The following is a 26795-nucleotide window of genomic DNA, read 5'->3' as shown; positions in this document are numbered from 1 at the left end:
TATGCCTTCCTGTGTTGTAACTGTAGGTAACCTATAAATAGTACGTTCGTATATGTTATTACCTCTTTAAGTTAAAGAGCAATTTCTTTATGAAAACGCTAACAGCGAAAAAGTTAAAACTTACATTATTCGAATTATGTGTTTTGTAATTTAATAGATAATGATACGTACTTGTAATCATCGTCGTCGTCTATTGAGTAAGGACCACATTTGCTCATCTGCCTCACCAGCTCGTAGTTTTCGTGTCTGCCGAGACATGGGTCTATATCACGGCCCAAGGGGACGTATTCAGGGGCACATGCCACGTAGAATATGTCCTGTATATTATTATTAATTTATAAGTATATGTCACCGTAATAGTTTACGTTAAATCGTAAAAATAAGTAGGTATTTTACAAACTTTTTACCGTAATGTTATAACGTTTAATTATAATCGATATCTTTAGACCAGCATTTATACCGCATCTATCTTTGAAGTGGCCAGATTTTTTTATATAAGAACGTTTTATCACTTTGTTAAAACTAGAGCAAGATTTGCTTAATGAAGTCTATATTGAAAGTGGTACTATCTCTCAATTTGCCGATCCAGATCAAGAATAATTTATTAGTAACGGTTTTGTTTTATTAAATATCCTAAACTTGAAAACCTATAGCAAACCAAGGGCCCCTTAATAGAATTTGCTACAGGCCCCGCGCTGGCTTAATCCGGTACTGATTCTACGGGAGTCAAACTTAAAACTAGAATTGAGAAGCATGTTAAACATTGCTTGCAATTACAACTACGTAATAAGAGCTTTAAAAAATCAGTTCAAAAATACGATGATATATTTTTTTTACCTTTTTTCCACATAGAATTTTAAGGCCTGGGATGCAAGCTGCGTGGACCAAAGATCCGTTCGCCACCAAACGAATCTCTAACAAATCTTCTGCGAACGCCATTATGTAGGGAAACGCACACACTGAAATTATAAACAGAGAGAATAATAGTCAAGTATGAGTCGCAGGCGAATTCTTTTGCCATTTCTTATATATAATAAATGTTACGTATTTATCGAATAAAATTAATAGATGAAATAGACATAAACCTATCATACACAGAAATTACAACATTGGAAAACACATAAAAGCTAGGAACTTAAACAAAACACAATTAAATAACTAACTAAACCTAAACAAAAATTAAACCTCGTTAAAAGTAGATAAAGTGAGCAATGTTGGCCTAGTGGCTTCAGCGTGCGACTCTCATCCATGAGGTCGTAGGTTCCATCTCCGGCTGTGCACCAAGGGATTTTTTTCTATGTGCGCATTTAACATTAGCTCGAACGGAGAAGGAAAACATCGTGAGGGAACCGGCTTGCCTTAGACCCAAAAAGTCGACGGCGTGCGTCAGGCACAGAAGGCTGATCACCTATTTGCCTATATTCGATTAACAAAGGATCACGAAACAGATGCATAAATCTGAGAGCTAAGGTTGAGGTTGCAGCGCCATTGATTCATTTTAAAAGTAGATAATACAAGATTACGATAGGTTGGACATATATCAATATTCATGTTAGAAATTTAGTTGAAAGACTGAGACAGCCATATACAGAAGTATATCGGCTGTCTATAAAAGTAGCGGACAAGCGCGCGATAGGTAAAATAAAAATTTGTATATTTCATTGTTATGATTACTTATAAATTTTGAATTGTGAATTGGCTGCAAATCTAAAACTCTTCACGTGTATGAAAGACGTGTAAATGAACTTTACGTTAGAAAATTTTGGTCAATGATTTATTATGACTTTCGTTGTGGGCTTACTGGCAACAACTCGTAACGTGGTAATGATAGAGGAAGATAAGAGAGTGACCTATCAGTAGGTACGGCAAGATTAGGCAATGGAATGATTCAAGTTCAAAAAATATTACATGAACGTTTAGGCGTCAGAAAGCTTTGTACCAGGTGGATTCCCCAAAATACATTAACCGACGACCGAGAAACATCTTCGCATGGACTGGTGTCGCCAAATGTTAGATAAGTTTATCGGCCGTGACTCAAATGCTGTATTTAACATCGTCACATGTGATGAAATATAATTACGTAATATTGCTACCAACCCAAAACCAAAAGACAATCAGATCAGTGGGTGTTTCCTTTGACAGCAGTTCCATCCTAGCAGGAACCTTCTTCACCATGACAATGCTTCATCGCACTCCGCAAAACGGACTGTTAAATATTTAACTATGGCAGGTGTCGAGATAATGAGTCACCCGCCATACAGACCTGACCCTGCGACTTTCATTTATTCCCAAGAACTAAATATAAAATACGAGGTATTCGCTTTACGAGCCCTGAAGATACGGGTGGTGATACGGGTGGAATTTTGTATTTTGCCTTGACGTCCGATAATGAAACTCAGCTGCACTGAACACTGATCAACTCCTCTGAACACTCTCCATAAATACACTTAAAGTTGTTTATCACATAAATATTTTACTTAAATGTTTTTGTGATAATAATTTACTTGCGAATAAATGAAGTAAACGTACCAACGGCTGTAGGAACAGTGGTCCAATGGAAGTCGTATTCGCTGTCGCTCTCCAAGCCTTTAGTTGTCAAGCGCTCGAAGTGACATGTGTCTAAGGAAATAAAGTAATTTTAAGTACTCTTGCACTTGTTCACAATTACTTGTAATAAATGGTCGGCCTTAGTAAGAAAAAATACTTTATATCTGTTAGCAAGGTTAACTTTACTTATATTATGAAGAGGTACTAGTAAGGGCTAAACCGATTCTGAAAATTATTTAGCCAATAGAAAGCCGCGTTATTCGTGGTCGACTATATCTGATAAAAGAAAAGGGGATCTTAGTCGGTGAAAAAGCCCAGGATTCACATACATACACATTTTTTTATAAAAAAATACTACCTAAGTCAGTGTTATCTAAAATAATCTACTTACGATTATAGCATAGTAATAGTTGTACATCTCTATCGTCACCAATTCTTAAGGCGTTAACAAGAGCGCCGCGACGGGGGCCGCTTTCTTCGCTACCATCAACTCGTTTCACTGTCTATAACATTAATTGATATTATTATAATTTTTATTTGTTTCAGCGTGCGTCTCTCATCCCTAAGGTCGTAAGTTCGATCCCCGGCTGTGCACTTTTTTTAAGTTGTTGTTAAGTTATACATGTTAACATTACGTTTGCCCAAATAAGTATTTTATTTATTTATTGAGAAAAGCTTGATACAATCAAATATTCATTATCCATATAAACTAAAGTATGCTTTGTGGCAGGTCATCAAATATTTGTTAAAAAATAAACCTTAATTGAAAATTAAAAAAAATATTAACGAGCAATGATTTTAACACGACATGCTAGTAAATATAGATGTTCAGATTATCAATTATTAATTAAGTCAAAATAAGATTTAAGGAAAATACCTGGCCTGTACTAGTCTCCAGCACCTCCCAATGATGTTTGTAGCCCACAACTGTGACAGGAAGTTCGCCGTCCATTAACTTTAATAATACTGGAGTTTCACTCAGTTGAATATCCTGTTAAAGTAATCAAACATTAGAATTTACACGCTTTTGTTAACTTTACACATATACCAGGAAATTCGGCACATCACTAATTTGTATAAAATTAAATGTTTCAAAAATATTTTTTTATGGACTTTCTATGAGGCCAACACTCGGACGAACGTGAAAATGGACGGCGTGTGTTAGGAACAAAAAATCAGGCTGATCACTAACTTGTTTTTTAGAAAAAACAAATGATGTCGAAACAGATACAAAACTCTAAGGCCAGAGAGCAGAAATTGGACATAAACAATAGGTAAGAAACTCTTTGTCATTTTGTCTTACAAACATGTTGTAAGGAACTGCAACCATTACAGTATTAAGTAGTAATTTTAAATTAAGGTAATTTATTATAAAAAAATTTGAATGAACGTTTAGCCTCTAGCTCTCAGTTTTGTATCGTCGTATCGTAACACTATTAGGTATCATCTTGTATCACGAAACATGCTTAAATGGATTATAAAAAATATCCATAGCACCAAATAACCTACAGTATGAGCACACATTCACACCACGCGTAAATTCCCTGAAATATGGAGCACAACACATCCGTGTCCGTCTTGAAAAGCACTAACCGATACTTTGCTGCCTCCACATTACTCTATCCTCAACTTGTCAACCTCAACACAGGATGTTGAGACCCATAATTGTCTTAATTGGGTCAGAACAACGGCCGAGGTCGATCACCTGGGTACACATCTCGAAAAATATTTTTTCGGTCCGTTGTACGAATTGATCAGGACTCTGATCCATACAAAAATATGGAAAATACCAAAGTTCTGACGGGATGCTACTAGTTGAATGTATTTAATATATTTTAGTTTCTTAAATGTTTAATCCTTTCTGTATATATTGTGTATTACATCTTAAGCGATCTTCTTAGTATTTTGTTATAAAGGCTTTTCCAATAAGGACTTGACAACTTTTTTTAAAAAGAAAATGATAACAATTTGAGATATTTCAAAAACTTTATTATTGGCTTGAAGTACATTCAAAACGTTTATAAATGGAACTCGACTTCCCTCATATGGCCACCGCGTGCACGTGTGCATTGCTCGATTATAATAATTTAAGTTATATACGAGTATAAATTAAGAAATAAATCGCATTGAACGCTTACCTTGACATGAGTATATTCAAAGCCCATCTCATGTTCAGTCTTAGGCTCTTCAACTAAAAGTAGAATTCTTCTTCCTATTGCTACCGCTAATAAAGTTTTCCCATTTTCACCTGAAAATTTGACATCCCAAACTTATACACGGTCGTAATTAAAGATACGTTAAAAACGTAGTAATAGTTAAACATAGTTATATAATAGATAAACCTGCGTAAACAATTAATGAACTATTTAACTTAGTTAACAATAAGAGTGAATTTGATCTCTTAATCTATAAATCTATTTAACTGGAATATGCTGGTTAATCAATAATAATATCACATTTTTTACATAAGACGTAAAATATATAGATACATGTATTTATTAATTGAAACAAACTAGAGTTATTTACCTTGTTCTAGTATATCAAAGAAATGTGCAGTCTTAGTACGAGGAAGTCTCGCGTGTTTGCAATCTTGCAATGGTCGCATGGCCCAAGCCCCAGCACATAGTTCATGTATTGGTAAGGCATATAACCCCGCACCCCCCGCACCGCCTGTAGTGGAACCCCCGCCTGAGGTAGCTCTGGCTCCCACTCGGAATAGGCCAGCGCGTTCTGTTATCCTTGCGGATCGGACACACCCTTCCCAACGTAGTACCACTCTTGTGGTGCCACTTTCTATGTAAAATATTATAAAACTATTTATTTTCATATTAAAAAAATGCAGAAGTACTTATATATAATATAGATAATATATATAGACTAAAATCAACTATCATGTATTTTAGAATATATGGTCATAGATTACAGTCTGCTACAACATATATTTAAGAAAACTCATTTTCAAACTTTAATAAATAAGTAAAAAACATCAAATTTTTGCTCTGAAGACTATGAACTAAAACACTAAAACTAAATCTACGTAAAATGAAGAAAAAGCAATAAAATATTGATTAACACCGTCTAGACTATACCTCTATTTTGCCATTATTATTTATTAACTAAAACTTAATACAAAATACTTAATTAGCATAGTATCTAGCTGCGTTACTTGTTAAAGTGGTATTTTCATTAAAATACACATTTTCTAGATACATATATTTATTACAAAATGGTTTCAAACAATACTTAGAAATTATATTGTCAAATAGACTTTAATTATATAAATAATTGATTGTAACGTGTGATTTTATTACTATTGTAATACTTTTCAATGAATTAAGACTGAGTTGATTAATATTTGAGAATATTTGATGGAGATAAGTGATCCGCCATGTTCGGAAAAATGTTTCTTTAAGTGTATTATTCGTTCTTACCTTCTAAAATATAAGTATTCGATGTAGTAGAGAGGAGCACTCGGCTTTCATCAAGTTGCTCAGCGCAGACAGGGGTGGCGGGAAGTGGAGCCGCGCGCCATAACCTTCCCTCCCAAGGCGCTCTTCGGGAACCCCCAGAGCCTGAAACAAATACATAAACGTTAATCTAATATCTGTGTCTGAGAGAAGAATAATAAATTAAGAATTAAAAACTGGACAATACAATTAAAAACATGTTTCTTGCTAATTTTCAATTTGCATGAGTTTTTATTTTCTTTAGCCAATTTAACGCTCACAGTCATATCATATGAGCAGTGTTGGCCTAGTGGCTTGCTAGCGTGCGACTCGCAACCCTTAGATCGTTAGTTCGATACCCAGCTGTGCACTTATGGACTTTATATGTGCGCATTAAACTATCGGTCGTACGATGAAGGAAAACATTATGACGAATGAAAAATGACCTCTCGCCGGGTTCTCATACCAAAGACGCGGAATGAATTACAAATTTAATTCCCTTTAGGATCATTAAGCCATTGCCCTCCACGATTTTATTTACCAATAAAACTTACCGGTAGACACAAGGCTGGTAGGTGCATCGCCTCTTAACACAGCATCCAGCTTAAGTGCCTGCCCTACGTGAAGAAATCGCTCGGTACGTGCTGCGCCCGCGCCTCCTGCCCCTGCTCCGCCTGACCACACGTCTGATAGGGCACGCCGAGATAACATTGGCTGAAAACGTATATTCATCCAATAGGTCAAACATAATTTCGGTTTTTAGGGTAACATTAGAACCCTATGTATGCTAGACCTAAAAGCAATATTTTAGATCTCGCCATTGGTTTTCCTTCTTTTTCGTTAATAATTATGTTATTATTTTTATTTTTCTACTTAAAAAAATTATTAGTACTTCGACGTAGAAATACGTAAATGATCTGGAACGAAAGGTATTACGAGTAACATATAAATTGTTTGGTTTAATCTGTACATAATATTCGATCATAGCAAAACTAACTATCGATGTTTTTTTTTTATCTGAAGTTAAAATTACTTACCACTTTGTGATCGGAACAATGTTCTGCATAAATATCTCTAATTAACGTGTCCAATGTTCTTTGTCTCTTTAGAGCGAACGTTGGCGTTTGAAACGCAGCCTTCTCTCCATTCATTAGTTTTACCTAAACCAAAATTTTTGTGTTATAACGAGCATACATATTATAGATTTTATTGCACACTATTAAACCAGTATAATGAGGACACTTAAATAATTCACACATAATTAATTTAATAAGATTTTTATTACATTTTTGGGACTGTTTTCTTAGTTTTATACATAGACAATAAGGCTTCTGTATTTTACAACGAGAAACAACTACATATATTATACAGTCACAATCTGTTATAACGACATTGAAGGGACTACTCATATTTGGTCGTAAAACAGATAGTCGTAACAGCCGATGTCGCTGTTATTATGTAACTAATACATTAGAGTTCAGCCAAAACCTTTGATTTTGGTCTATATAACCGGTATGTTGTTCTAAACGATGTCGTCGTAAAAGGTTTTGACTGTAGTTTCTCCAGAAGCGAAGTCGTAGCTCAGAGCTAAAATATATACAACATTATGTAATCCAGCTGAGTAAATAAACACATTTCAGCGCCCAGTTTCATTGATGTTTATTTGTAGTGTAGCTTTCTGTGAATCCAACCCGTTAATTATGAAAATCGTATTCAGGATTTTCGAGTTAACTCCAAAGGCACTATAAAATTATATAACAATCAAAATCGACAATATTAAAATTAGAAACTATAAAATATATAATTAATATGAGATCTTTAAAACAGAGTAGAATACTTTACACTACCTCTATTACTTGTATAAGTTTTCATTCTATAACAATATGTATCGAAACGGAAATAAATATGCCAAGATTACCAAAAGGAATTCCCTAAAGAGCTGGGGGTCGCTGAATATCGGTGGGCAAGGGAGTGAGGGGCCAAACGGGGGCACCGTGTCATCTGTGTACACGCTAAGCCTGTACCCTTCACCCTCCACCTCAGATACTACGGCAAATATATCTGATTGTCTTGTAAGGAAATGAACCTCATTTTGTGTAATGTAATTAAGTTAATAATGTAACAAAATTTATAGCTTATATCAAATAAGCTATAAATTTTGTTACATTCTCTGTCTTATATAATATATAATAATGTTTCCCTGTATATTTATTACCAAGATTCCAAATACTGAATGAAATTCAATGGCTGTTTACTAACGTTAATATACGTTTGGGAATAACAAGGTAAATTTGCTATTGAGAAAATAGTGTCGATTTTGTCTGTGATTTAAAACCCAAACTAAAACAGGTTTTTGTGAAACTGTTATTGATATTTATATTTTAAATTAACAGCTATATATTAATATTCTTAATGTATATTAGGAATAACTAACTATTATAATTATTTACCATAACGTAACGTTTTACTATTTCAAATACTCGTAGAATTGACACAATAAGAGCTATTTTATATTTTGCCTTCATTACTGCCATATCATATCATATCATTTGCTAATAAATTAATGTTAGTAACACATTTTGTAACTGATACTTATTGTTGGTATCTTAACGAACAAGGCCGCTGGTACTATGGTAGTTCTACAGAAAACAAACAGCTGAAAATCTATCTATCTATCTATAATTAGATAATTTTAATTTACTATTCAAAATTGTGTAAAATAAAACGAACAAAGACAAAACTATCTTCACTCTTTAAAAAAGGATACGTGTAAAGTGGCTCTTCACACATTGGGGGTTGAAAGTGTTGTGTGCGGCATCGTCAGTGAACACTATGTTGACAATATCATTCCCAATATGCCGCTTCCTCTCCAACTATGAACAATACCAATTACATTTACAAACATTGTTTAAAGTTCAAACATTCAACGGTCAATGGAGGTTTTATTTCTATACTCTTTTCCGCTGTACAAAATAAATTTTGAAAGTAACTAAAAATATTTTGTTAGCCAATAAAAAAACAAAACCAATTCTAAATAGAAACAGAAGCAATCATACTTTAAAAACAAGCTTTCTTGTTATATAAAAGATTAGTAAGGGGGCAGGTTTATATGACACGTTAATTCGTAGTTTATAAATTCTATTAAATTTTATGCCAGGTATTAATATTGGACTGAATTGTACCGTGTAAACCCATTGTCTAGGCGATTTAGTTCGTTCGGAAACGGGCACATATATTAGGTCCTTACATATGAAATTGACGTTTTGTATGGGAGGAACAAAAAGTCGAATATTTTTAAATATAATATATTTAATTAATTAAAGTATGAACCATTGTTTTCTATGCACTTTTTCCATCTCATAGGTAGTTCATTGATCCCTTTACTAAAAAAACCAGTCGGACGGGACTCAATAAAATCTGTGAAGGCGATTTGGAATGCCCCATCAGAGTTAAAATTTTTCCCTTGCAAGAAGTTGTCCAAATTTCGAAAAAAATGGTAATCTGTTGGAGCAAGGTCCGGGGACTACGGAGGATGTCTTAGACATTCCAATTGAAGCTCGTCTAATTTGGTAGCCGTCTGTTGTGCAGTGTGTGGTCTAGCCTTGTCGTGAAGTAGCTTTGGCGTGGAGCGATTGACCAACCTAGGTTGTTTAGCCGCTAGCTTTTCCATCATGGTTTGCAATTGCTGACAATAGACATCAGCCGTAATAGTCTGGCCAGATTTGAGAAAACTACAATGAACAATACCGGCACTAGTCCACCAAACGCTAAAAAAAGCAGAAGAAAAAAACAAATTAATGACGGTCATCGAAGCACAAATACATGAGTAAATAGCTGTACAAATTTGAATTTGGAATTCCTTACCAAAGAGGAGAACATCGTGATTAAAGTGGCCAGTACGAAATACGCCAATTTCATATGTAAGGACCTAATATTATAAAATAAAACACATTTGATAATCACAAGCCAAGCCATGGAACGTCTTCTTTTAGTATTTAGATCATTTTTAACATACATTTAATTGTTTTAAACAATTTTATTACTTTATAGCATTAGTAAACACACAAGTGAGTGCAGCATAGACATTGAATATATTTCATGGTTCGGTTTGTTTGATTAATTTCTTTCTTTTGTTATTACACTTCTATAAATAAACGAGTGTGACCGACCGACTATATTCGTATCCTTGTTATAACAAAACAATGTATGTTGTATACATTGTCTTGGAAAATATTGTCCGCTAATCATTACATAAGAATTAATAAGATTTTTTTAAGAAAAAGACATTTGCTTATGTACGTGAATTTGTGTAGCCATTAGCTAAATATGCTAGCTGTTACACCTTTTTCTCACATGAATGTTATTAGGCTGCGAAAGTAAAATTATTACATTTACATTACTGACAGTACCTTATATAGTTCACCGTATCAAAGTTTAGATTTCATTTCGTTACGTTATGTAACGTAAGGAAATAAATGAATGAAACTCAAATCGAGTCACGGGAATCAACTATTTCTCTGTGAAGTTGAGCATTCGCGGTTGTGTTCAAGATTGTCTATCGTGATATGTTATCTAGACGTATGAAATAAAAGAAAAGACAAATGAAAAGCGATTTGTAAGCACCCCGTTGTTGCTTGTCTGGTTCAAATTAATTCCGTTTCAGATTTAAAACCCGATATCCCTAGCAAAGTTTATGTATTCCATTACTATATGTACAAATATAATTCACAAAATTACGCCCACGTAATATCGTATATTGTAAAACTAAACAAAACTTTCTAAACTAAATAATATACAAATTTCGATCTAAATATAAATATTCAAAAGTGTATACTGTTAAAACAAACAAATAAACTAAATATTATGCATTACGTTGCATTATTATTTAGAAACATGTTTGTTATCTACGTGAGTAGTTCTATCTTAGTTAACTACATGTAATTATCGCTAGTTAAATTTTAAAACTGTAAATATTTTTGTCGAAACATGATGATTTCTTCGCGATGGTTTTCTTCACCTCGTGGATAAATTTGGACCCTGTCCTTAGTTCAAGTTAGGCTTGAATGTTCGACCTTAGAAGTGATAATCACATACTTAACAATAACACTGACCCTGCTCCGTATTTATAATGTCAGATTCAATTGAATTGGGTTCAATGAACACATTTTAAGTAAATACTTTAACATAAAGTAGATTATGTTATTATTTTTATGAAACGGTCGATTTTAATTTATTAAACATAAGCTAAAGTAATGTTCCCTTAATATTACTACATTACTTAGTAATTGATTCACGCAAATCAATCATCCAAAAATTGTTGAAATGCTTGATAGAACCGTGAATTAATTAGTCTAATTGCGGAATTTCCATTTCACCTGATGACCAATGATCCGTTACGATACCATCTGTCAAATTGACATGAATGGAATTCTGTGTCTAGTTTATTTATTATTAATTATATTATTAAACTGTAATAGATCAAAAATTAATTTAAAAAGTTGTGTAAATAAACAAACACTTTTTTATAGTTCATGCATGTCATTGGCACATATTTAAACGTAGAAAAAGCTAGTAGGTACTAGACGCTACTAGAACGAAAGGCTTTTAAAAATGTATAATTTTTACACAAACCTTGTGGAAAACTAATTTATGTAATTCACACACAGGTTAATTTAGTTAGCACAGATTTAAAACGGTCAGTTAATCTTTTCTAAAATAGGTACAGAAACCCACCAACTATACGACCATACAACTTTAAAATTAAATTGATAACTGGAAACAAAGCTTTTAAAAGTTTTGTATCGAAAATAGGTGAAAAGCGCAAACAACGGTTTGTCGACCCTGTTTTTGTTGACTTTCCGCTTCCCTTAAAATAATTCTGAATCTGTTAATAATAACTTTGATAGTAATAAGCCGTCTCATTTCCATAAACAGGAATTATCTTAAAAGGTTTCTTTATTCGAGAACCGTAATAAACGTGTTATTGGAGTAGAATGTAAACAGGAAAGAAGGCGATATTTATCAAAAAACGATAACAGATTTTGGTTGATTGAGGTTTATTAACGAATAATTGAGGAGATTTAAAAAAAAATACTTTATTTTGTTTATTTCTTAAACTTTCTAGCGGTCTATTACAAATTTATTTTGATCAAATTGACGTTTTACTTAGTTACACACACACCTGTTTGGAGGAGATAATGTCAAGAACAAAGACTATGTCCCAAAATTTTCTTCAAAGGTTTAGTCACTACTACATGGATTTGAATGCGGTTTCCACTAATATCTAGAAGTATTCAGAGATTTAGGTATATAATTTTTCAAGTTTTGCGGGTCGCGGTTGCCCGTGCGAAACCGACGCCCGCTCGTTAGATATACTTTTTAATAGATTTGTAGTTAAAATAAAATATAACTACATTTTGAAACAACGAAGCTTTTGTGCGATTGGCAGAGCACAGGTGTTTGTATTGTAAATCTATTCTTCTACATGCAACATGCCTGTGCATACTGTACGTGATGCATATATTAGACTGACCTGTTGTTTATTGTCCTTAGAAAACGGCAACATTGTTGATACATGAAACATAATTTCATGCCCTTGGTGCATCGTGTAAATGGAATGGCTGCCTGTCATGTCACCTGTGGGATTTAAAATTACAAAGATATTTCAACTAATAATGGGTTAGATATATGTAATGTTATATGACGAATTTACTTGTATTTTTAATTTAATATTTTACTTTAGACTATGGATGATGGTACATTGTGCCGTATATTTATTATATTATTTGCAAATCACTACTTTACAAGAGATCAAAACAATAAAATAAGTAAGTTTTATCTCTATCATAGATTATTAAATTGCTTTCAAGGAAAACAGCTTTATTTATATAATATTTGGAAAATGCTTTCCCTCAGATAAATATTTCCAAGTAATATCAATTTACCGAACGTACAGAAAGTAAATAATCTTTGAGATCAACGAAAAATTCGTGCAATATGTGCTTTTAGCAACATCGAACACAAATAAAATTTATTAACATACATAAAAATAACATAGTTAAATTTTAACATAGCGATATTACTTATACAGCTATTTAACATTTTTAAATTATGAACACATATCACACACATATTAAGCTTTTACTAATACTGGGTACCATCACGGAACTAATATTGTTATAAAACTATAACACCATAATTTTAATATCTTGAAAACTAATAACAATACCATCTATAAAGATACATTGAAGAATGATTCTTTTACACCAAACATCGACAAATTAAGGCGAATTAAATCATCTAAAAGATTTAAATGTATAAACCGTAAAAACTTTTTAGAATAAGTTACATTCTTACCCAATTAGTTGAGCCTAACATTATTTAGTGTGTCCATAAAATATTGCCTACCTTTGACATCCAAGCCTCCGCGAAATCGGTTCCAGCCTCTTAATCGAATCTTGTCGCCCAAAAGTGAAATAAATTTGTCCCATTTCGCGTTACCTTTTTCTGAAATAGAGCTTTTATGTAATTTACAATAGGATTAGAAATGCCTTAAGCATTTGCGATCACAATTTAGTTACTGAATACAATTATTCTTAGTAAAACCCACGTCAATACGTGTCAACTGTCAATAAGTTTCAAAGGAATGGTTTGTATACAAATTACATTTCTGATTTTATAGTAATTTTAATAAAAATAAATAAGACAAGTATTTTTGATTTATTTTAGACAAAGTTTTGCTTAATTTAATTTAAAAAATTATACTGTAAATAAAACTAAAATAACATTCTGCACAAAGTTTACTCTTAATATTTGTTTTTTAATTTAGGAAAAAAAATGGTTTGTAAATTAGATGAACATTGACTAGAAATTTTATAAGTTATTATTCAATTATTAACATCAAAGTCATTTATTTATTAAAACCTCAAGCAACACGTTTCTTGTCGTATGTTTTACTTACATAAATCATTTTTCCTGTTTCCGTCTACAAAGGTAAAAGAAAACAATTACCATTAGACAGCATTTCGTCGTCAGTCCTCTGGCCGGGGTTCATTATAACGACACCAATCTTGAAATTCACAGACCCCTCCTGTTCTTCAAGTAACAATATGTCCTTTTGTAGTTCCGGGCACGTGATCTTAACAAACATACAACAACGTGCTTGACTTAACGTATATTATATAACGTGTCGTTTATACAATAAACTTATAGTTTTACATTACCACTTAAGTTTTGTTATTATATGACCCGACTTAGTAAACCCGTAGATACTGTTACGTAGCATCGTACATAGCATACATTTATAAAAGTAGACACAAAATGCAATGACAATGTTTTAAGATTAATGATAGCAAAAGTGAAAGTAGTCAATCACCTCTCTGGGCATTTTATCGATTTTCTCAATGGCTGTGAACTGCGATAGGATCTGTTTAAGGGTCGGCCTTGTTGGGGTTTGGCCTCCTCCACCACTCCAAGCACTCGCCGGTAAATAAATTTTGTGTGCGCCCTGTACAAAAGTCTTAGTTAAAATCTAGATGTAATTTTACCTTCCATACTTTCTGGAGATGGTCATATATAATTTATTAATGCTATAATCAGCTAGTAATACAAAAACGAAACCGAATGTAACATGTAATACTTATTTATTTACTTAATGAAGTTTTGTGATTTCATAGTCCCTTTTTAGGCCCGTAGAGGGTGCTACGTATAGACTCGTAGTATGAAGATATACTGATACATATGTATGTTGTAAAAAGTTGAAGAAAAATATTTGAAAAATCATCCCTGTGACTCTTTTACTTAGAAGGATTCCCAAATTTAACAATTTTTACGAATAAACCGATTTTTATTTGAAAAAAAACCAAGACAATTTATTACAAAGTGTTATGTAAGAACTATGTTACAAAAATGAGGAATAAAAAGTGTACTGACCATTTTATTAAAGAGAATTGCTCGTAAAAGTCCAGCCCCTTCCTGTACAACGCTCAGAAGATATGGTTCACGTGCGCCATCTACTCCAATGTAGTTTTGATGCACTGGAACAATTAATCTTTACTAGCTTCTGGCTGATAACTTTGTCAAACTGAACGTGATTAGGTCGTAAAATACGACTTTGATGTTCAGAATATTCAAGTTTTAATGAGCTCATTAATATTTTGTTGGGTATATTATTCACAAAGATTGATTTCTTTTAAATCTTTTAAAGAACCTTCTTAACTAATTTACACCAAATTTTTGTGTGTCACACCGTTGTAAAAGCATTAAAATTTAACTGACAAATTAAATCGCGCAAGACAATTACGTCCAAAAAATACCGTTTTTATGGTAATGAGTCATTAAATTAGAATGCCACGGCGGCGGCGCATGGAAGGCCTAAGAAGACTAATGATCATGGTCTCTAATTGTATTCCACCTGTTTTTAAAAATATATCTAATCAGTCTTACTTATTATTCTGTCAGATGAATTGTTTATTAACATAACCAGTCGGATTTTTTTACTTTTCTTAAATACAATCTTTATGCATACGTATTTTAATAAGTATAAACTTTAAGTTGCACTGAATCTGGTATATATGATAGCTTACACAATTTTCATAGCACCACCCAACCAGCCAATTAAATGGAATATAAAAATAATACTAAATTAATAATAAAACACCAATTTTGTGTCAAAGAGTTCTTGTAACGAAGTGAAGTTAGTAACTGATTATTATGTCCTAATTGCCATGCTTTTCAGGAATAAATATATCTCTCTAGGTGTACACATCTACACTACTATAATATGATTTTTTTTTAAAAAATTGTCAGTTAAATTATAAAAACCTTATTTAAAATTGTCAATGGCATGGTTTATACATTCGAAATAAACATTAAAATCAGTCACATTTTATCAGTATCTAAGTCTAAATGATAACTACGTGTAAATGAACAACTAGCCGGTATTATAATATATTCTGAAACAATAACAACGTAATAAAACCACAATTCCGTTCAAACTAACTATATAATAATAATAATAACTCTTGACTTTTCTTTTGTATGTTACAGCTACTTTGTAGCTGAGTGGCATTATCACAGACCTTGACGACTCGCGCTCGTATAGCGAATTTTTTAAATCTGCAATTCATAAGGCATTAAAAGTGTCACGATAGAAATGCGTAGTATTTTACTTTGAATAAAGAACTTTTTATTGTCTTTGACGTCTATTCTATATGTAAACTTCAGTAGATTTTTTGACAGTAAATTCTGGAGGACCACATGATAACGATAACGCGATGGACACTCACACTGTTGATGGTCGCAATTCCGTGACTTTTTTAATATTTTTTTATTGATAAAATAAATCTTCAGTACTTTTGGTATAAGGAACAACGAGGCGTGCTATTACGTTACCACGTCACGTTAAAAATTATACTATTTGAGGTGACGTGGAGTATTATTAGTATGTGGTTGTGTGCAAGAGGGTAATTTTAAAATATATATAAACCCTTTCCGTGATGTACTTAGTCTGGCCATAAATGCTATTTATTACAGTTGAAAATTAACAAAATATTAATTTGAATTTAGAATCTGTCAATTTATATCATTGTTCATTGGGTTTTCTCATTTTTGCGGCAATAAATTACAGGTACAATATTTTTCGATATTACAATTGAGTGATGAGGAGAACTGAATTGTGATTGCATTACACAAAGTAGGTATGGAGCCAAATGAAATTTGTACTTTCCATAAGGTTGGTATTAGTAAAAAAATTGTGTACCGGGCTATTACTCTAGTAGACTAGTAATTGGTACAACGAGACCTCCTCTGTTTGTGACAGAAAAAGATCTGGCCGTCCGTACGAAAAACGTGATCAAAGCCGTAAGGGGAAAAATTGAAGAAATCCTGTCCGTCGTCTAGTGCTAATCTTAATCCGCTGGATTATAATTTATGGCCAGTTTTAGAGAGTACGGCTTGCTCTGAACGCCATGATAATTTGGAGTCCCTAACACGATCTGTACGAGGCAGTGAAAAAACAGTGCGTGCTTCTTTTGATATCTGGCCTCAACGTTTAACGGACTGTATTGCAGCAATGGAGACCACTTCGAATAATCATTTTATATTTTAAATCGTTTTATATTTATGTATTTCAACTAATACATTGTAAAAGTAATAAATGTTATTTGTAATAGAAGTTATTTTTACTTTGTTTCCGTATTTATAGCTAGACTAAGTATATTAAAATATGCCTTTATTAAATTGCTTGAATTTCTGGGGTCAGGTTTTGTTAATCTCAGGTTCACAGGTATATTTCTATCCCGTGAACTCCTTCAGGATGGAATAACAATGAAGTTAAAAGGTGTACTCTTAAACATAATGATCCGCTAAAAATTCAGAAAGACTCATGAATATTTAATTAAATTTAAATTATATTTTTAATATTTTGTTTGAAAGCCTGTGCTAAGCACATTTTATGTTATCTTTTAAATGTAAGCATGAAATTACGTCATTCTTAGTAAAAAGAACTTACTTTTTCCGAGAAAATATTTGAAGTACCACCGCGTTTGAAATTCAGGGTTCTCGAGTACCGGAGCACTTGGTGGTCCAAATAACTGAAAAATGTAATCATGTATTAATTGAAATCTTTGATTTAAAGTAAGTTTTGTATAAATAATTAGACTAATGGGGTTCAAAACTTTCGAAACCCTTGGCAGGACTGTTGAAATTTCCATCGTTTAAGAGCAATATAAGGGAAATAGGGTTGTGTAAAAACCTGTCACGATCAGAGTTTAAAGCGAACAAGCGCGAGTGAAGCTGCAATCAACAGCTATTGTGTCTTGATAAATTTTCATTTAAATATTTTTTAATCTTAGCTAGAATTTCCTTTAGCTAACTAACTATTCTGTAAAGGACAAACGTTAGGAGAGCGGCATGCCTTAGAGCTAAAAAGTCGACGGCATGTGTCATCGCCTCATCGCCTAGTCCCCTATTATAAAAACATGATGATACAGACATCTGATCGCCAGTATAAATCATATATATCGTAATTTACCTCATCCTTCTCGCCAAGTGAATTCCCGTTTTCAAGTCGATATCGGCGGATGATCGTGTCCACCGCCCCACTGATCTCTCCAGCTGTTGCGGATAACTGTAATAAATACGTGCATGAGTTTTAAAGTCAGATATTTTTTGTTTTAATAACCAGTACTGCACCAGTCATAAAAAAAAACGGCTTTAATAAAGAACAAAGTTAAAAAAATCTGTAGAAGTAGAAGAAAGCTTAAAGAGGATGTCTATACTATATGGCTTTTAGAATGTGCCCAAACACATATCCACACTAGTTTTAGATTGGAACCCATACCCAAAAATTTCTGACAATTATTAGTGGTCATTAACTGGATAGTACTAAAAATTGTACCTCTCATTACGTATCTGCGTGGTAATTGCATTGAAAATTTTACGCGTATTACTGTAATTAATAACTATATTTTTGAATAGTAATTATTTACATCATTAACCTAGTTCGTGCTGGATGTAATTTGCTAAAATTCTTTCCTTGTGTTAAACCGAAATGCAGACTAAAATAATTGTAGTTGCAAATTACTTTCAATTAGGTATGCGATTATATAAATCTACCTCCTTTATTATAAATGTACTAAACTCGTTATCCTATTTGACACATATGGTTAGGTGTATATATACAGGTACTTGTATATATTACCCAAAAATATACGATACATATTAACCTATATTTAAATAGCAGGTTACAAAAAAGTAGTGCCCTCTTGTAATGGCGTTTGTAGCATGTACACATTTAAATTTAAAATTACTGAAGCCGAATGTAAATGCAGAAATTGTGTATAGTTAACAATAGGCAGTACTTTATGGTTAAGTTGAAAAAAATACACAGCTGACTATTATTATTAAAAAGAGTTGAGTTTTTTAATATGTGAGTTGGAATGGATACAAAATCTCCTGAACATGGTATGATATCCATACGAGTAAAATCCCTTTAAATTTTCTACTTAAATCTCGAAATGTTTTTTAGTATTGGTTGCTTGTTTTGTGTATTGTTTTGTTTGTTAAATTGTTATAGTATGTATCATGCAAAATTCTAAAAAATGAGGTTGGACTAAGTTCCATAAAGCCGTGACGCTAATATAATATGTAAGAAGTAAATATAGATTAACAATCGTAACATTACAAATAAATAGCATAGTTACTATTTTTCACATTCATTTTTAATAGCAGACATTCATAAGTAAGAAAATATATTATTAATGCTATGAATTTAGTTACAATAAAACATAACACGGCGTCAAAACTCAGCATGTAACCGCGCATGCATATCCGTGGCGATGTATGAATATGCTCGAATAAGTTCTACCAAAGACAAGCCTATTTGTCAGTAAAAAATAAAAATAACATAATTTAAAAAATCATATTATAAATAGCTTTAATAGTCACTTATGAATAAACTGAAATATTTTTTTTGTATCTTATCAAATAGCCCATTTGTCTTTGGTTCGCCATATATAAAATCTGGCAAAGTTTTCTATTGAAAAAAGAAAGCTATACGGTTAAAGGATGTTAATTTAAAATTGAATACGGAATATTGTGTTTCAAAATTCAATTTTGGGTGACACACAAACCGTGCAGACCAAAAACTGGAAAAAATATATTTAAAAACCTAATTTTATAGAAACTGTCATAAAAGGAGATAGTACACTATTTAAATGCACACTCTATTACTGTAAGGTAAATAATACCTAGGTAACAGTGAAAATGATAAGACAATGAAAAACGGCTTAATGTAGAAAGTTGCCAATACTTTTATTGTTTTTCGAAGTAATGTCCGTTCTTCTCTACCCATCGTCGCATTCGATGGAACCACTGAGAAAAGCAGTGGGCCCATGCTTCCTTAGGGGTGTCTTCTATGGCATTTTCGTACGCTTTCACCGCATCTTCAGGGCTCATAAAGCGAATACCTTGAATTGTATCTTTAATTCTTGGGTGTAAATGAAAGGCGCCAGGTCAGGACTCTATTGCAGATGGCCCATTATCTCAATACAATACTATGATACACGATATTCAAATATTCACCAGTCCATGCAAAGATGTTTCTGGTCGTCGGTTAATGTATAGGGAATCCATCTGTTACAATGCTTCCTGACGCCTAAACGTTCATGTAATATTTTTTGAACTTGACTCATTCCAATGCCTAGGCTTGCCGTATGTATTGATAGGTCACTCTCTTATCTTCCTCTATCATGCGTCGCACAGCACTGATGTTATGTTCAATTGTCGCTGTTAAAGGACGTCCCTCACGCGGATCATCAGATGATTGATTGGCGAAATTGAGATGGTACGTCCACGCTTAAACTCGATAAACCAATCGAAAATAGTGGCACGAGATGGGGCTTCATTAAGAAATTCTAATCGCAGCCTACCATAGCTCTGTTGTTGAGTAAGCCCACAACAAAAGTCATATTAAATAATTGGCCGAAAAAATTATCGCGTTAGGTTCATTTTCACGTGTAATAAGAGTTTTAGATTTGCTGCCAATTCACAAAAACAAATGAATGCAATATATGAATACATTAGGTAGAAATTCAAAAAAGTTTTTATTAGCAATGTTTCTAACTGGCCCGTTCTAATCATTTTCAGTTTTACCCACATACATAGTAATTAAAGTAATACATAGTTCTGAGGTATTAATTTTGATACAAATTTATGGATATTTGAACTTATGCCCGATAAAGTTGAATTTCACCAGAGATCTCATTTCCGTCCCGAAGCTCAATTTACCTTCACAAATTGAAAAACATTTTCCACTAGGGACTAGAATGTGGTTTCAGTGGTTTTTCATTAAACTCAAGTATATTATGCTATCTTCAACACCATACAAGGGTCCTGCTCATGGAGGGAAGTTCAAGCACATGAATATGTATCTATTTTATTGATATATCTTTATAAGAAAGTTGGTTAATAAACTGACAAGTAATGACGAAGGCTTTCAAATAGATAAAATACAAAATATTGATTCTTTTCAGAAGATATTCTTGCCTTTTTTCGAAAGAATTTTTGAAATTGCATTTATATGCAGGATTTTATTCCAAAATCTTATCTGCAGTTCTAATCTATGTTAGCCAATAGACCAATAAGACTATGAAGTAATATAAGTTCAGCATATTTGAAATAAGAACCTATGTTTCTATTTACATTATCAACAGATACTCTATCTGTGGCAGTTGTTATCGGTTAAAGGACTTTATGACAGCCATAACCCGGGTGTCACCTAGCCAAACGATCTCTTGAAACGTGCCTCATAAAATTGTTCATTGCGATCATTATTAACGATTACGGTAAGGGAAAGTTTATTTTGACTTAATTAAAGAAGTGAGAGGTGTTTAATGGCTGCGTGGGAGTTATGTTATTAATGTTCTGTTAATGAATAGAATATCCTTAACGTAACAAAATATTTCTGTGATTCAATAAAATAATATCAAATAGTAGCCAAAGATGTATTTATCTCCGCACATATAACTATATGTTTCAGAATATTTTATCTCTGTGATTCAGTATAAATTATAATAATTAGTTAATAACCTCATTTTATTAAATTAGCACGCGAATTATGTGACCGGCGACCTATGAAAGGCATGATTGATTGTCAACACAATATTACAAACGATCCGTGAGGATACCACATAACGACTACGGCCTGTATCAAGAGATTTAACGGTAGAAATACAGTACAGTATCACTTATGATATTATGGAAACCGCAAAGTAAAACAAATAATGAAAACATCGTCTATAAACCTCAACTACTATATACTACTACTTTACTATACTATATTTTTTATTATTAATGTCAAACACAGCCTATGTTTTTCTTAATACATACATAATATCTTCTATTTGGTACAATCATTATGCATACGCTAGAGATTTAATAATGTTAGACCAAATATTATGTTTAAATATCAAGTACGTATTATTTTTATTTCATAAAATTATGATCGAAGAAAAGCATTCTTTAGACTTTTTCTTATTTTTTTCATTTGGTGGTAAAGTCGATGACTGTCTAAAAAAACAATCTAATACAACCATCTTTTTAATGTGTACTATATTTTTTTTAAGTTTTCGTTTTAATAATTGATATTTATTTTAAATAAGATAAAGCAAACAAACTGTGGTTCAGTTTCAAGATAGTTTCTGTCCGAAAACGTAAATGATATGATAATGTTTTTGGGCTTCTTCGGTGAAAGTAGTTTTTCACCTAAATAGTGAGAACGTATAGTTAAAGCAGACTATTTGAGCATAGATTATGCGTGCGAATATCTACCCTAAGGCCATTCATTTGACCCCTACTTAACTACATACTAACGGATTCCTCTATATGAATACATAATTAAAACAGGTACGCTGAGAGAACACATCTTGTAACCACCATGAATTAGGCACAAATAATCAACGATGTGTGTCAGGCATACAAACGAATGAGTAGTTTGTAAGTCACTCCTTAAAGAAACAACGATAAACTTATGAGACGAAAAATCTATCTATCCCACTGGAGGGACTCAATAAAAATATTGATATTAGAATCAGCAGGAAACAAAAAAAAAATTATAATATAAGATGCATGCCACTGAGTCGGAATCAGAGTAATGTTGGTGATGTGGCATTCTCCCTACTGCGTACATGCCTAGTAATGACATGCACGGTCTTTTATTGCTTGCACCACACACCTTGGTGTGCTATATATTGACAGATAGTTCCTACCCTAATGACTTAATAAATGATATTTTAAATAACTCAATTCATTTGTATTAACTACACTGTTATATGTAGAAAACATAACCATTAAGGAGATTATCGAAGGTGACAAACAAAAGCGGGCTTTATTTTAAACAACTAATCCTCAAATATATTTAGGCGTAATTGATTTGTTTTTACAGCTGTGATTGCTCTATTCTCTACATGTACGTCTTATACCAATTACGACTGATATTTTCGAATGAAGATTGAACTTTAATAAAAATTTAGGGATTTCATAGCTGGTAACTATAAACAAGTTTGATTTTCTTGTCTTCGAGAGTTTTAAAACACAGATATTACTCAATACTCATTCGTATAGCTAGTTTCATATGAATCTTGAATACTTTTGATTTGTCCACAAATAAATATTACTACACGCGACGACGTCAAACATGGATTTTCTACAAATTCTAAGTAGACGAAAGCCGCCAGGCGTGTATTTACGAGTATATAGTTTCTTAAGTACACGAGACAGGTAAGCGGATTTGTTAAGTCTCCTAGAGTCCTAAGTCGTCTGAACTCTGGTGTTAAGCTAGTCGTTACTATCAACATAGTCCTATGCCATTTCTAAGATACTTATGTTGTTTTGAGATAAGATTATTAAAAATTAAATATTTTTTGTTTCCATATTTTATTTATAGTCTTACATAAGTGACCTCGTGAATGTGACTGCGCTATGACCCCGTGACCTTTCAAGCTGCACAATAGCTCTTTGCCAATCAAAGTGCTGCTTGCTTTCACACAAGAACCGTCTTTAGACCCGAGGTCAAGTGCCCCAATAATTATTATTACGAGCTAAGTTGTATAGGATTAAGACTAAAGAATAAGCGATTAGCGAAAACTCCTACAGCCCCTCGTAAGATTTCGTATTGAGTTTCCAGGTGAGCTTCCTAAGCCCTCTAAAGAATTGGGTTTCGCATGAAGAAAGGGTTGGGTAAAGATTAAGCAATTTATGAATGGCTAAATATGCACTTATTTTTATAGAATCTATAGGTACATTTACTGCTTTTTGATGTAACTGTATAACTTGTAATCATTATTAGAATGCTTGCCTTGGCAAAGTAAAAACAATTTAGTTGTTTATACTTTTTCACATAAATTTAAAGAAAAAGAGCGAATTTAGATATGTCAATCGGCATCCTGTTTTTTTATTACTAGCTGTGCGATGTGAGTTTCATTCGGAATTTAATTCGTGATGTTATAAAATTGCTCCAGCCTTCATTCTCAATAAATTGACAATCTAACACAAAAATATTTTTTTTATGCAAACTTACAGTTTCTAAGACCGTCCAAAATAGCGCGTACAACCAAATATACCAAGGGAAGCTCTTAAAAGGAAATGTTGTAAATATTAGTTGTATTATCTGTATTAAATTTAAAAAAAAACAATGGCGCTACAACCTTTATAGGTGTGGGCCTCAGATTTCTGTATCTGTTTCATGATCATTTGTTAATCGAATAGGCAAGTCAGCCTTCTGTGCCTGACACACACTGTCGACTTTTTGGGTCTAAGGCACTGTTTCGTCACGATGTTTTCCTTCACCGTTCGAGCTAATGTTAAAAGCGCACATAGAAAATAGTCAATTGGTGCACAGCCGGGGATCGAACCTACGACCTCAGGGATGAGAGTCGTACGCTGAAGCCATTATGCCAACACTGCTCTGAAATTAAATTTTTAATTAAAATTTAAATAATCAATATTTGATCAAATATCCATGATTTGAAATACATACTAATTTTATACGTCAGTCACGTGTCACAAAACAGAATAGTCGAATCCACGTTAACGTGACAAGCTACATATTACGTATATATCTTCGCCTGTCTAATCCTAATACTGTTTTGTATTATAATTTTTAAAATTTCGTCGGAGGACAGTTTTTAATGGAAAATAAATGTGTAATTGTGCAAGTTAAGAATTATAATTAACGCGTAAAAAACTTTATATCGGTAGCTTGTTTACAGGCAAAGGGACTGGTGCGACGCTCAATTGTGAATGTTAAACGAGGAAACTCCCTATTATATATTTTAAGGTTCTGTAGTCACTAATCAATAATCGTATATAGTTTTTAAAATCTTGCCTTGACTGTTACATTACTTTATGTGTCGTATATTACCCGCTGATCATTTAGCTTTATGTTGTTTTTTTTTTCAATCGGTTTCAAGTCGTTGTAGAATACAGCCATTACAAACAAAAATCAGTACTCTATATAATAAACGTGTAGATTAATTAGAAAGAAAAATGAAAGCGGTTACTTTTATTGAAATATCAAGGTGAAACGCTATATAATATCACCATTTTTGAAGTGCCTTGAATAGCTCTGAAGAAGTAAGGTATCCAATATTGCTCTAAAATTGAAAGATTTGTATTGGAATTTATTTATTGAAACGTATATATAATGAATTCTATTTACCGTGTATATTGTATTGTATAGTACATATTTATAATGGAATTTATTTGTATATAACGCACTGACATACAGAGTTTGTTTTTACGCCAGAAAACGTCTCGATAGAATGCAAATAATCTAAGAGTCTGAGTAATGTTAGGTTTTAGTGGCTATAATCTAAAAGAGGCTAGATTCTCATTTACATGCCAGAGATGCGCTTACACATTTTCATCTTCATATAAAAAAGAGTAGGTTTAGTTAATTATTTTAGATTTATATATATGTATGTAATAATTTTATTACATAGTTACTGACAGGTGCGAAGTAGTATGAAAATGTTACCTGTTCCACAGAGCCATATTGCCGCCGTGAGAAAACACCACGTCGGGAGATTAGCTCGCTCGCTGATGAGCTGTTGACAAAACGGACTTGAATTAGTTAATTAGTAGAACCCTTTAGGTGAATATGTCACCTACATTCATTAGTTTCACTAACTACATACATAGATCAGAAAAGGTATAAAGCTTATACAAAAACATTACTAGCTTGGATTATCATTCATCACAGATACGTGTAACAAGACATTTTTATTAAGAGCTACATAGTCAGTCAGATAAACTGTATAAGTATTTTTAATTTCAAATTGAGGTCCCTGCAACAGACTTATATTACTATTGCTTGCCATAAGCTACAATACATTATAGGATTTTCAGATTCTCCACCTGTAGGCTTTTACATTTTTGCTTAGTCCACAATCACACCCATTATATTTTATATCAATAAGCATTTAGCTTTTATTGTGCATACACTTATACTGTATGTACACCGTATAATTGTACTACTATATAGTACAATTATATAGTGTAACGTGTTAATTAATAAATAATTTAAGAAATGCAAATTGAGTTCACTATTTAAAGTTCTGATCTAATTATCCGACATACTCGTGTCATTGGACACTACGTCATTTAACTTATGCTTTGTCTTAGCAAATATTAACTTGAATTAATCAGCTGCAATTTCCTGAAGTAATTTAGCTGTCAATGGTTTAATTAAAGTTGTATGTTAATTAAAAATCAGATCCATATAGAAGAATTTTCTGTGTACATAAAAATCTTTATTTTATGTTTGTTTACTTTTATATTTGTTAATACAATACCTATGTACCTATAGGATGGTGTTTGTTACAATAAGAAAAAATATATTTCAAAGATAATAAGTCTTGAAATTGGATCTATAGTATAGTTTTTGAGAAAAAAATCAGTTCAGCTACATAAACGTCTTCAGAAAATAGAACCAGGCCCTCCACTTTATATGCATTACGCGTTATTTACTAAACGTTCCTACTAAACAACAAAACCAGGAAGACGGAAGATATTAAATAAACCTAAATTTTATTTTTATAGATACTTGAAGATCTTCTTTGATAATGATCTACTTGGGCCAAGCATAATTGGAGGGCGCTTTACAACCAATTAACACGGATTCTATACGATAAGGATTTAACCAGTAAAGACTTGGTAGAAAGCTATTAACAGTTTATTAAAAAAAATTTGAAGGTCCTTAACAATATATTAGAAGAATTTTGCGTAAAGATTACAATTAGTTTA

The 26795-nt window shown here is 32.5% G+C and overlaps 1 protein-coding gene across 1 annotated transcript in view; it reads right to left on the bottom strand.

The window, feature by feature from the left end:
* The window catches only part of LOC123706976 (GTPase-activating Rap/Ran-GAP domain-like protein 3), a 55313-nt gene that overhangs the window by 2722 nt on the left and 25796 nt on the right, over window positions 1–26795 (bottom strand). Inside the window, exons 2-21 of the mRNA XM_045656678.1 lie at window positions 25528–25597; window positions 18025–18120; window positions 17503–17584; window positions 14925–15028; window positions 14368–14499; window positions 14004–14130; window positions 13401–13499; window positions 12526–12629; window positions 8761–8866; window positions 7912–8054; window positions 7031–7153; window positions 6548–6707; window positions 5979–6119; window positions 5074–5340; window positions 4686–4795; window positions 3425–3538; window positions 2939–3050; window positions 2530–2619; window positions 838–959; window positions 172–317 (exon numbers count right to left, since the gene is read on the bottom strand). Coding sequence (XP_045512634.1) covers window positions 172–317; window positions 838–959; window positions 2530–2619; window positions 2939–3050; window positions 3425–3538; window positions 4686–4795; window positions 5074–5340; window positions 5979–6119; window positions 6548–6707; window positions 7031–7153; window positions 7912–8054; window positions 8761–8866; window positions 12526–12629; window positions 13401–13499; window positions 14004–14130; window positions 14368–14499; window positions 14925–15028; window positions 17503–17584; window positions 18025–18120; window positions 25528–25597 — 2448 coding nt within the window. The remainder of the gene's footprint in view (window positions 1–171; window positions 318–837; window positions 960–2529; window positions 2620–2938; window positions 3051–3424; window positions 3539–4685; window positions 4796–5073; window positions 5341–5978; window positions 6120–6547; window positions 6708–7030; window positions 7154–7911; window positions 8055–8760; window positions 8867–12525; window positions 12630–13400; window positions 13500–14003; window positions 14131–14367; window positions 14500–14924; window positions 15029–17502; window positions 17585–18024; window positions 18121–25527; window positions 25598–26795) is intronic.

This window comes from Pieris brassicae, chromosome 3 (genome assembly GCF_905147105.1).
Source record: "Pieris brassicae chromosome 3, ilPieBrab1.1, whole genome shotgun sequence".
Lineage (NCBI taxonomy): Eukaryota > Metazoa > Arthropoda > Insecta > Lepidoptera > Pieridae > Pieris > Pieris brassicae.
Note: the sequence above shows the minus strand (reverse complement) of the source record. Positions and strands in the feature narration are given on the sequence as shown.